The 12,900-nt window shown below is 50.3% G+C and overlaps 1 protein-coding gene across 1 annotated transcript in view; it reads right to left on the bottom strand.

The window, feature by feature from the left end:
- Window positions 1–620: 620 nt before the first annotated feature.
- The window catches only part of ZNF804A (zinc finger protein 804A), a 60,140-nt gene continuing 47,860 nt past the window's right edge, over window positions 621–12,900 (bottom strand). Inside the window, exons 3-4 of the mRNA XM_054380893.1 lie at window positions 11,868–11,998; window positions 621–3,963 (exon numbers count right to left, since the gene is read on the bottom strand). Coding sequence (XP_054236868.1) covers window positions 621–3,963; window positions 11,868–11,998 — 3,474 coding nt within the window. The remainder of the gene's footprint in view (window positions 3,964–11,867; window positions 11,999–12,900) is intronic.

Below are 12,900 nucleotides of genomic sequence, written 5' to 3'. Positions count from 1 at the left end.
TAGTGCATCAGCTTTGTCTAAACATTAAATAGGTGCAAATACACAAAGATAAAAAAAAAAAACCAAACCAAACCAAAAAAGTGAATACTTTACAACATAAGTTATAGAACTATAAATATCTTTTATATACATTATACATATTCTAAGACATGATTCTGCACTTTATATATAGAGTTCATATTAGTATCAGACTATTCAGTGCTTTAGTCATAGTATAGGTCTGAGCTTTACATGAAGGTTTGCATCCTTATACTTTACAGTAAATACTTCTCAAGGAAGGGGGGTGGGGGGGTGGGGGGGAAATGTTAACAGAACCATTTTGCAAAGCCAAAGGGACTGTAGAAACAGGGGGGCAGCTCTGGAACACGCTCCCCAGAGAGGTTGTGGAGTCTCCTTCTCTGGAGACTTTCAAGACCCATTGTGGTGGGTTGAAAATCTCCCCCCCCCCTACATTAAAACCACCACACCCATCGAAATTCGTTCTTGTGTGACCTGTGCTAGATTCTCTGATGCTGTTCTAGAAGGGGGGTTGGATTCGACGATCTCCGGAGGTCCCTTCCATCCCCTAACCTCCTGTGATCCAGCTGAAGGCTCCTTTCCCCATCCCCGAGAACCTGCCCCTAGAAGAGGGGCTGCAGGGGGATGACAGCCGGGTGTGGGGAGAGCAGGGAAGGGAAGACGGTGTGAGGCAGGGGGGGAAACGCCAGCTGGGTCGGGTGCAGGACCGAGGGCGGCATTAGCGGCAAATGCGGCGGGGCCACGAAGGCTGCGTGCCCTGCCGGGCAAAGCCTCGGTCCTACCGGCAGGTGAGGTAAAGGAGCTCTGGAAAGGGCAGGGACCTGCGAGAGGAACTGCTGGTGGGGCTGGAGAACCTTCAGCGTCGTGGCGGCAGCGTGCTGCTGGAGGATGGTGTGGTGGATGGTGGTAACGGAGGTAGAACAGAGCGGCGGCTGCAAGGGCAAGGGCTGCAGCGGGGAGCTGGGGGCCTGCACGGCCGCGGCGGGGGGGAAGGAGAACTTCACTTTGCCGGCCAGCAGGTTTTGCGGCACGACCTGCTGGTACGCCTCCGACGGCAGCTCTTTGAACTTCTCGTGGTTCTCGGGAGGGAATATCAGCGTCTGGTCGGGCAGGGCAAAGGGGGCTATTAACTGCTCCGTAGCAATAAAGGTGTGACTGTTGCCATGTGCTTCTTTGAAGGGCAAGGGGGGAGGGCTGCCGAAGACGCCAGGGTTGCAGGGCACCCACTCGCTTGACACGTCGTTCATTTTCTCGTGGGGCAGGGACTCGGACAGTTCGTAATGGCAAAGGTAGGGCTTAGGAGGAGCTTGTTCCAAGTGTCTGTTCGGGAGGGGACCTTTGTAACGAGCTTGATTTTCGGGACTGCTGACACTTTCCTTTTTCTTTTCTTCCTGCGGGGGAGCATCCTGGGGGCCAGCAGCTGCTGGGGCACCGCGCTCAGGAACAGCAGCAGCAGACCCTGCGATGGCATCAGGAAACGCACTCGGAGCGCTCTCCGTCGCTGTGCCTGCCACCTGTTTGTCATCTGCCAGCACGGGGCAGCTCTCAGTTTCTAGAGGTGATTTGCTTTCCTCCTCCAGCTGCATTGCTTCATCTGTATCTTTTGTGTGGTCAGCTTTGGGATCTACCCTACCTTCCTTTACGCTGTCTTGAGTCAAGAAGTCCTCTGAAACCTTTGAGGTGGAACTTGCAGAGTTTTCTCTGGCAGGTCTGGAGGTCTCCCTTCTGGCACTCCTGGCAAGGAATATGTGATGGGTTCTAGTTTTCCTTCTCCTGCATCTGCCTTTAGCCTTGTGATGTGCATGTGCTTGCCTTAGATACTCCTCTGCTGATGATGTCTGTCCGTAGGAGCTGTCATCTGATGATGATGAGGAGGAGGAGGAGGAAGAGGAGGAGGAGGAGGAGGAGGAGGAAGAGGAGGTATGCTGCCTCCGCTTGCAGTGAGGTTTTTCAGGTTCCTCTGTCAGGATGTTGTAGCCTCTCTTTATGGACTGGTTTTGACTTGGACTCTTCTCCTCACTGCAGTGGCCTAAACACTTACTCTCTGGGCTACAGCTTGGTCTCCTGACTTTCCAGCCACAACACATTTTAGAGCACCTCAAGCTGTGCCTCCTGGAACTCGGGGCCAGCTGCTTTGCCTGCCTCCGGCAGCTTGCTTTGCTCCTTCTGTGCAGGCGCTTACAGCCGTGGTGCTGTCTGCTGTTTCTGGCACTCCAGATGTCACACCAGCCTCTGTCCCTGTGCACGTGACCTGACACAGACACCACTCTCTTGTGACCATTTTCAATGCCAAGGCTTTGGTGAGACTGTTGTGTCTCACCTGTTGCTAGCCAGATACTCCCTGCATCCTGCCTGCAATTCTCTGGAGTGTTTTGGAAGTGCTGATACTTAATCTCATCTCTGTAACTGATTTCTTTGTCAGCCATGGAGGACATCTCTGTTTCTGCCCTTGTCGTGTCCCCGCAGTGATGATGATGATGGTGATGGTGATGATGATGACAGTGACATAATTTTCTCCTCCTTTTCCGCTTTCTGCTTTTGTGAAGCCATTTTTCATGGCTTGCTTTGATCCAGACTTTGTTATGTTTCTCATCTATCACAGTGCTTTGTCGTAAGTGATTTTTAGAGATGTGATACTTTTCTGTTTTTCTAATCCTGAAGGACTCATCCAAGGACACTTTGTTTTGGTTTTTTGCAAGATGACATCTTCTGATGAAGGAAACCTCACTGCTAAGGGGCGTTGTGGAGCTGCACAGGGTTTGATTCGTTTCTGTTTCATCATCACCACATTCTGAAGTGGGTTTGTTTGTGAAATCTGAGACTGGGCTATGGTTGGCTTCAGTTTTGTGGTGCAGATGAGGTATGTTTGGTGGATGCTTGGGCTTGTCTTGGCTGCTGCTTGCTCTTGATGACTTGAAATCAAAATATAAAGGGTTACAGCTGTAAGAAATCGGAGGGTCTGTACTTGTGTAAATTAACATTTCCGACGGCCACTGGAGAATATTGGACCCATGCTTGCTAAGAACAGGAACAAAGGGTTCACAAGATCTCTTGCACACATCTGGTTTGCTATGACCATCTTCAGATGGCAATGGGACCAAGGTGTCTGCCCCCAGTTTGTTTATTTCCGTTGCAGTTGTGGATGAATCACTGCTCCTGTCCTTACCGTTTTCCTCCACAACATCCTGCAGAGATAAAGCATCCTCCACAACCGCCTGCACGAGAGCCCTGTTTGCCTGCAGCTCATAACCACTGCAGTCCAGGGGCAGCACCATAGCACTGTCCTCAACTGCTGGCAGCGTTTGGTCTGGTAAGTCTGCTCCACTTACATCAATAATGTAGCTATCCATGTCTGAGGACACCACTTGCTTTGAGTGGGACACAGCAGCAGCTAAGAGAGGAGTCTCCAGCTCCCTGCTTTCTTCACTGGCCGGTTCCTTTGACTCCTGAGCTTCAGGAGCTTCTGCTGCATCTGTGCATTTTTCCACCAGTGGGTGAAAACAGTTATGCCTCTCCTCAGGACACAGGACAATTTCTGCCACTGAAGGAGACTGAAGGTTACATCCTCCTGGAACAAACCTACTTCTTCTACTAAACCCATGCTCCATAGACCCTTCCTCATTAAACTCATAGAAAACAGCAGCTGAAGACTCCAGTTTGACTGCTGCTTTCTTAGGGAAAGCAAAAGAGAACCCAACTCTAGGTCCTTGAGCTCCTTGAACCTGATCTCCACGTCTGCCAGGGTCGGATTTGCTACCACATGGGTTTCCAGGGGTGGAAGTGATCAGAGAAGCCTCCTGGTTGCAGCTCTGCGCGTCGTGCGCTGGTGCAGCGCTGAGCTCCTGCTGGCCGGCGGAGTCCCCGGCAGCGCTCCGTGGGCTGTCCCCGCAGTGATCTCTCACAGTCACGGTAGTGGATTTGAACATAGGGCCACTTCCAGGAGCACTGGGAAAGAAAACAAAACCTGTGAGTCATACAAGCATAGAATTGTCAGGGTCGGAAGGGACCTCAAGGCTCAGCCAGTTCCAACCCCCCTGCCATGGGCAGGGACACCTCACACTACAGCAGGTTGCTCACAGCCACATCCAGCCTGGCTGCAAAAACCTCCAGGCATGAGGCTTCCACCACCTCCCTGGGCAACCTCTGCCAGTGTCTCACCACCCTCACGGGGAAGAGCTTCTTCCTAACATCCAATCTGAATCTCCCCATTTCTAGTTTTGTTCCATTCCCCCCAGTCCTATCACTCCCTGACACCCTCAGAAGTCCCTCCCCAGCTTTCTTGTAGCCCCCTTCAGATACTGGAAGGTCTCCTCAGAGCCTTCTCTTCTCCAGACTGAACAACCCCAACTCTCAGGCTGTCTCCAGAGCAGAGCAGCTCCAGCCCTCTGCTCATCCTCATGGCCCTTCTCTGGACACATTCCAGCACCTCCAGATCCTTCCTGGAACAGAGGCTCCAGAACTGGACACAGAGCTCCAGGTGTGGTCTCAGCAGAGTGGAGCAGAGGGGGAGAATCCCCTCCCTGGCCCTGCTGGCCACACTTCTCTTGCTGCAGCCCAGGAAATACTGCACCACACTCTGAGATTATTTTTTTTGTTAGGAATCAGGAGAATCTGTGGATAGGTAAATTTAGAGTATGGAAAAATATCATATTGTGGCAGTTTTAGGCTGTCTACGAAAATTTTCCACAAATTGAGTAGAAAAGTGGTAGAATGTAAGCAAATTACCATTGGATGTAAAAAGGAAAATAATGATAAGGTCTAAATAATCCCTTTGGTCTGATAACTAACATAAGATTAGTTGTATAAACTAACTCTTTTTTTTTTGGTTGCTCGCTCTGGCAGGTACTAGCTGGGGGCTTTTGCTTGGCTTGGCTGTGTTCTTTGTTTTGGGTAAGTACAAATAAGCTACTCTCTGCTTTTCTCCTTTTTCCCTCTTGTCCTGTGTAATGGGGGGAAGGGAGGGAAGAAGAGGAAGCTGTTGGTAACCCTCTGGTTTTGTCCAGGGGGGATCTTGTGTTGTTTATAAATTGTAAATATATGTAAATATTGTATGTTTTGTACATATTCATTGCATTTCATATTTCTAGATTGTAGTTCACAGGATCAGAGGATATTGGGGATTGGAAGGGACCTCTGAAGATCTTCCAGTCCAACCCCCCTGCCAGAGCAGGACCAGAGAATCCAGCACAGGTCACACAGGAACACATCCAGATGGGTCCTGAATATCTCCAGAGAAGGAGACTCCACAACCTCTCTGGGCAGCCTCTTCCAGTACTCTGTCACCCTCACAGGGAAGAAGTTCCTCCTCATGTTGAGGTGGAACCTCCTGTGCTGCAGTTTCCATCCATTGCCCCTTGTCCTATCACAGGGCACAAGTGAGCAGAGCCTGTCCCTGTCCCCTCCCTCTTGACCCCCAGCCCTCAGCTATTGCTAGACATTAATCAGATCCTCTCTCAGCTTTCTCCTCTCCACACTAAACACCCCCAGGGCTCTCAGCCTCTCCTCATAGGGCATTGCTCCAGTCCTTTCATCCTCCTTGTAACCCTCCCTTGGACTCTTTCCCTGTCCCTTCTGAACTGGGGAGCCCAGACCTGGATGCAATATTCCAGGTGAGGTCTCAGCAGGGCAGAGGAGAGGGGGAGGAGAACCTCCCTGGATCTGCTGGACACACTTCTCTGAATGCCCCCCAGGATCCCATTGACCTTCTTGGCCACAAGAGCACATAGTTTTGCTTGTAAATATAGCCTTGTTTGCTGAACTATTCTGGCAATTTTATTTTGGGGGGTAATTTCAACCCACCACACATCTGTTACAGGAAGATCTGTTGCCTAGTATGAAAAAATCTAGTGAGTAAATACTGTGCCCTCAGTTCCTTCATGTGAAGTAATCAGCTGAAGGGCTGTATTCCTGCAAGGTAGCTCTCTTCCCCTAGACACATTGGTTAGCCTCAGGAGACAGCATCTATCTCCCAAGACATCTCACTTGCCCTCCCAGTAGACCGTCAGGGTTGCAACACCACTACCACAAATGGCAGAGGTTGTACATTCCTTTGTGCTACTGACTGTACTTGTGCTCAGCCCTGGTGAGGCCACACCTTGAGTGCTGTGTCCAGTTTTGGGCACCTCAATCCAAGAGAGATGTGGAGATGCTGGAGGGAGTGCAGACTCTGGCCAGCCTGATTGAGTGTGGGGTGTCCCTGCCCATGGCAGGGGGGTTGGAACTGGATGATCCTTCTGGTCCCTTCCAAACCTGACTGATTCTATGCTTCTATGCTTCTATGCTGGTGCTGGAGGGAGTGCAGAGGAGGGCAAAGAAGCTGTGAAGGGCCTGGAGAATTAATCTGATGAAGAGCAACTGAAGGAGCTGGGGATGGTTAGTTTGGAAAAGAGGAGGATGAGAGGAGACCTCCTGGCTCTCTACAGCCTGTGGAGAGGTTGGTGCTGCTCTCTTCTCACAAGTAATTAGTGATAGAACAAGAGGGAACAGCCTCAAGCTGCAGCAGGGCAGGGTCAGACTGGACAGGAGGAAGAATTTTTTCCCCCCAAGAGTGTTCAGGGATTGGGATGTGCTGGGCAGGGAGGTGGTGGAGTCCCCAAGCCTGGCTGTGTTTGAAGGTGGTTTGGCTGTGGTGCTTGGGGCTGTGGTTTAGGGGTGAGCCTTGTAGAGTAGGGTTGTGGGTTGGACTTGGTGCTCCTGAGGGGCTTTGCCAACCTGAATGGTTCTGTGAGTCTGTGATTAAAGGAGAGAGCACCTCACAGACCACTTTTCCTCTTAGTCATCATCCCAGTGAGTGCTGCTGTGCCCACAGGCAATCACCCAGCAGCTCCCATCCTATTTGTGCTCACAGACCAAGCTGCTGCCATCTCAGCAGTTTCTCTCAGGGAGAAATAATATTGGGGAGAGTGTTTCAGCTGACAGTAGTGCAGTAAGTGATTCATCCCTCTTGAGAAAAAATTTATCACTGTCTGCTTCTGTTCTTCATTCCATGTCCTCTTCCCATCTGTTCTATTTGACTTAATAGGGAAGCAAAGAGAGGAGAAAAAAACTGTTTAAGCTGTCAGTTTTCCAGGATCCACAGGAACTGCTCAGCACTAGGAGTAATGAACCTATGTGAAAACAATTCTTCCTGGGCTTGTTTTAACCAAACTGTTTTATGTTACAATGCAGAGCAGTACTACATACTGCCCTACATCAGACAGTTTCAAGGCCCAGCTTGACAGGGTGCTGGGCCAGCTCATTTGTACTTCTTACCCTGAAAGGTTGGACTGTGGATGATCCTTGAGGTCCCTTCCAACCTGGTATTCTATAAATTCTACTGTGCCCTAGTGAGACCAAACTTGGGTCAAGTTTGGGGCTCCCCAATTCAAGAGAGACAGAGACCTGCTGGAGAAAGTCCAAGGGAGAGCTTTTCCACACTCTCCTTTCAGGCAAAGGACTTTCTGTTAGCAACAACTCCACTGTTTCACTGCCTCACTGCACTAGATGAGGATGAGTGCAGGGAAGAATTGGTATCCTGAAGATCCCAGGTTAATGGAACATCAGAGCCAATGGGATCCTGGGGGGCAGCAAGAAAAGTGTGGCCAGCAGGGCTAGGGAGGTTCTGCTCCCCCTCTGCTCTGCCCTGCTGAGACCACAGCTGCAATCCTGTGTCCAGTTTGGGGCTCCCCAGGTCAAGAGAGACAGAGAGCTGCTGGAGAGAGGCCAAGGGAGAGGCAGGAGGATGCTTAGGGGACTTGAGCATCTGCCCTGGGAAGAGAGACTGAGAGCCCTGGGGCTGTTTAGTGTGGAGAAGAGAAGGCTGAGAGGGATCTGATCAATGTCTGTCAAGAGCTGAGGGCTGGGGGTCAAGTGGAGGGGGCCAAGCTCTTTTGGGTGGTGCACAGCAAGAAGCCAAGGAACAATGGAGACAAACTGGACCAGAGAAGGTTTCAGCTCAACAGGAGGAGAAACTTCTTTGGTGTGAGGGTGCCAGAGCCCTGGAGCAGGCTGCCCAGAGAGGTTGTGGAGTCTCCTTCTGTGGAGCCTTTCCAACCCCAGCTGGATGCATTCCTGTGCAGACTCCCCTGGGTGCTGCTGCTCTGGCAGGGGGGTTGGAGTGGATGATCTCTGGAGGTCCCTTCCAACCTCTAATATTCTGTGATTCAGTGAATCTATGAATCTAGATGAGGGGTCATTGAAAAACCTTGCAAGTGTCATTTAGGACCCCAAGAAGTGCTGAAATAAGGAATCCCAAATGTAATGATTTGGTTTAGAAATTAAGGTACAGGTTTTATGAGGAAGGAATTCTTCATCAGAATTCCTGCCTTGTCCAGGTCTTCATAAACTGAAGATATGCACTAAAAAAACCCAAAAAACTGAAAAAACACAGAAATCCTTTCCTGAACCCAATAAAAAAGGAACTTAAAAAAACCCCAAAAAAACCAACAAAACCCCAAACAAATACATCAACCTAGAAAATACCACTTTAAAAAAAAAAAATCCTGTGTTTCATCTCTGTCGCACCTCTCAGGATGTGAAGTGGTATTAAACAGCAGCTATTAAACAGAGAAATAAAGCTCAGAGAGAAATTCTCCTTCAGGAACTAGAAGAAAGCTATATATAAAAAAAAAAATAACAAACCAACAAAACAAAACACCAACAAAGCTGAAACAACAAAACTCTACTCCTCTCTCCTCTTTCTCCCAAAATATGTCAAATGCAGGTCTTGGGAGTAGGTTTAAGGGGGGATGATAATAGCTAAAGCTGGGAACACAAAAATGATGATGCTTAAGTATTCAATTTGGACAGTGAAAACATGGAGGGAGGAGAAGGAGTCTTTGCTTGAGTTGTTATAAAACCATAAATCACAGATGTTTCATTGCTCATGTCAAACAGGCTCACAACATTCATGTCCCATCCACCTGTGTAGAGAGAATTTATTTCAGCATGTTGCCCACTGTCCAAACTGGGGAGAAAGAGACAATTACTGAGCAAGAGCTACAACTTGGTTGAGCTTCTCTGTCAGTTCATCTGGTTAGAGGAGGGCTAGATAAAAAGAAAGCATCTGGAGCACTGCCCTGTGATCAGAGGCTGACAGACCTGGGGCTTTATAGTCTGCAGAAGGGAAGACTGAGAGGGGATTTAATAAATGTTTATAAATAGCTGAGGGCTGGGGTCAGGAGGAAGGGGACAGCCTCTGCTCAGTTGCACCCTGGGATAGGACAAGGAGCAATGGATAGAAACTGCAGCACAGGAGGTTCCACCCCAACATGAGGAGGAACTTCTTGACTGTGAGGGTGACAGAGCACTGGAAGAGGCTGCCCAGAGAGGTTGTGGAGTCTCCTTCTCTGGAGCCTTTCCAGCCCTGTCTGGATGTGTTCCTGTGTGACCTGTGCTGGATTCTCTGGTCCTGCTCTGGCAGGGGGGGTGGACTTGATGTCCTCTGGAGGTCCCTTCCACCCTCTAATGTCCTGTGATCCTGTGTGATCTACTCTTTTCACTTTTACTCCCCTTGAGTTTCCTTTGTGAAAAGCTGGCACATGAATTTTCAGTGGCTTGGTGGTGGTGCCACACTTGTGGCATTTTTGTAAGGACATGTCACAATTAGCAAGCTCAACCTTAATGTTAACAGCCTGCCCAGACTCAACACTACAGGGCACGACTAGCCAGGCAGAGCTAACCACCCCCTTGAGCTGAAGAAAAGCAGCCCTCACCTTTTTATATATAAGAATATCACAGAATATAAGAATATAAGAAAATCACAGAATAACAGAATCTCACAGAATCACACAATTTCAAAGGGCTGGAATGGACCTCAAAGCTCATCCAGTCCAACCCCTCTGCCAGAGCAGGAGCACCTAGAGCAGGTCACACAGGAATGCATCCAGGTGGGGTCTGAGTATCTCCAGAGAAGGAGACTCCATAACCCCTCCGGGCAGTCTCTTCCAGAACTCTGTCACCCTCACAGGGAAGACTTTTTCCTCCTTTATCCATGAAACTTCCTCTGCCTCATCTTCCACCACTGCCCCTTGTGCTGGCATTGGGCATCACCCAGCAGAGCCTGGCTCCAGCCTCTGGGCACTCCCCCTGCACATCTTGAGCACCAGCAATGAGGTCACCTCTCAGGCTCCTCCTCTGCAAGCTCCAGAGCCCTCAGCTCCCTCAGGCTCTCCTCCTCAGGAAGATCTTCCACTGCCTTCAGCATCTTTGTGCCTCTGTGCTGGACTCTCTCAGGCAGTTCCCTGATTGGACCCAGAACTGGACACAATATTCCAGATGTGGCCTCAGCAGGGCAGAGGAGAGGGGGAGGAGAACCTCTCTTGACCTACTGACCACAGCCCTTCTAATCCACCCCAGGATGCCCTTGGCCTTCTTGGCCACCAGAGCACATTGCTGGGTCCTGGTCACACTTCCATCCACCAGAACCTCTCCCTCCCCCAGGTTCCTTTCACCTTCACTGCTCTAAAATCTTCACTGCTCTAGAGTCCAGTCACTGGAATCTAAACCCTAAGCTTTCTGGATGCTTTCCCAAGCGAGCAGAGGAGTTTGAGAACTAAACCAGAGGGATCTGTTACATCCTGGAAAGCCAGACTGCGTTCTTCACCTCATCAATGAAGTAGTGGCAGCCTTCAAACGCATGACCTACTTCACTCAGCTTTCAAGCAGCATGCCTGCTTTTATGAAATATATATGAAACACATCTCTCTCTCTCCTTTTTTTTTTTTTTCCCACTAAAAATACATGTCAATTTTGCTCCACTGGAAGAAAAAAAAAGAAAAAGCCATGTTAAACATTCATTCCTTCACAGAGCGTGAAGCAAATTGCTGCTTCCAAAAGGATGTTGGAAGGCAGGAGCTGGGCTCCAGCTGAGGGCCTCTGGCAGCCTCTCCACAGCCCGCAGCAGCAGCTAAGAGTATAGGGATTCTTGTCACAGAATCACCCAGGTTGGAAAAGACCTCAGAGATCATCAAGTCCAACCTATTAGCTAATACCTAACACCTCCTGACAACTAAACCCTGGCTCCAAGTGCCACATCCAAGCTTTTTTTGAACACCTCCAGGGATGGTGACTCCACCACCTCCCTGGGCAGCACATCCCAATGGCCAATTACTCTTTCTGGGAAGAACTTTCTCCTCACCTCCAGCCTAAACTTCCCCTTGCACAGCTTGAGACTGTGTCCTCTCCTTCTGTCACTGGTTGCCTGGGAGAAGAGCCCAACCCCCACCTGGCTACAACCTCCCTTCAGGCAGTTGTAGAGAGCAAGAAGGTCTCCCCTGAGCCTCCTCTTCTCCAGGCTAAACACCCCCAGCTCCCTCAGCCTCTCCTCACAGGGCTCTGCTCCAGACCCCTCCCCAGCCTTGCTGCCCTTCTCTGGACACCTTCCAGCATCTCAACATCTTCCTTCAACTGAGGAGCCCAGACCTGGACACAGCACTCAAGGTGTGGCCTAACCAGTGCTGAGCACAGGGCAGGATGACTTCCCTGCTCCTGCTGGCCACACTCTTGCTGATGCAGGCCAGGATGCCATTGGCCTTCTTGGCCACCTGGGCACACTGCTGGCTCCTCTTCAGCTGCTCTCCACCAGCACCCCCAGGTCCCTCTCTGCCTGGCTGCTCTCCAGCCACTCTGTCCCCAGCCTGTAGCTCTGCATGGGGTTGTTGTATCCAAAGTGCAGCACCCAGCACTTGGACTTGTTGAATGCCATCCTTTTGGGCTCTGCCCATCTGTGCAGCCTGGCAAGGTTCCTCTGCAGAGCCCTCCTACCCTCCAAAAGATCGATTCCTGCCCCCAGCTTGGTGTCACCTGCTCCCAGCTTGGTGTGGTTTCAGAGCATTTTGTTTTTCTCTCTGTTTCAGCAGTTCTGCACTTACCAGGTTCTCTCCTTCCTTAGCTCAGCCAGCTTGTGCAAACGTTGGAGAGCCTTCTCCTGCTTCCTCTCATCTTTGCGTGACTTTGATGCTACGTTCCGAGCAAACTCCCTCTGTTTCAGCTCCTTCAGTCTCTGGAATGCACAGCCACATCATGCACAGAAATGTAGAAAAAGAAAAAAGAGACAGAACAGCAGAGATGAGAAGTAGTTCTAGTGGCAATCACTTTCTGGTAAGCATCCATGGCCTGAATTGGTTCTGAACCTATCCAAAGCGACCCACTCGATAAATTTAGACATTTCAAGTGAATAAGCAGATCACAGAACCACAGAACCATTCAGGTTGGCAAAGCCCCTCAGGATCACCAAGTCCAACCCACAACCCTACTCTGCAAGGCTCACCCCTAAACCACAGCCCCAAGCACCACAGCCAAACCACCTTCAAACACAGCCAGGCTTGGGGACTCCACCACCTCCCTGCCCAGCACATTCCAATCCCTGACCACTCTTGATGGGAAAAAATCCTTCCTACTGTCCAGTTTGAGCCTACCCAGTCACAGCTCGAGGCCATTCCTTCTGGTTCTATCACTAATTACCTGTGAGAAGACACCAGCACCAAGCTTTCCACAACCTCCTTTCAAGGAGCTGCAGAGAGCCAGGAGGTCTCCCCCCAGCTTCCTCTTTTCCAAACTAACCATCCCCAGATCCCTCAGTCACTCCTCACAGGATTTTTGTCCAGGCCCTTCACAGTTTCCTTGCCCTCCTCTGCACTCCCTTCAGCACCATCATAGAATCATAGAATCACAGAATCAGGGTTGGAAGGGACCAGAAGGATCATCCAGTTCCAACCCCCCTGCCATGGGCAGGGACACCTCACACTAGAGCAGGCTGGCCAGAGCCTGCACTCAGTCCAGCACCTCCACATCTCTCTTGGATTGAGGTGTCCAAACCTGGGCACAAGACTCAAGGTGTGGCCTCACCAGAGCTGAGCACAACTACCTGTAGTAGCACAAAGGAATGTACAACCTCTGGGCAGA

Source organism: Indicator indicator, chromosome 5 (assembly GCF_027791375.1).
Source record: "Indicator indicator isolate 239-I01 chromosome 5, UM_Iind_1.1, whole genome shotgun sequence".
NCBI lineage: Eukaryota > Metazoa > Chordata > Aves > Piciformes > Indicatoridae > Indicator > Indicator indicator.
This window is presented reverse-complemented; position numbering and strand designations above follow the sequence as displayed.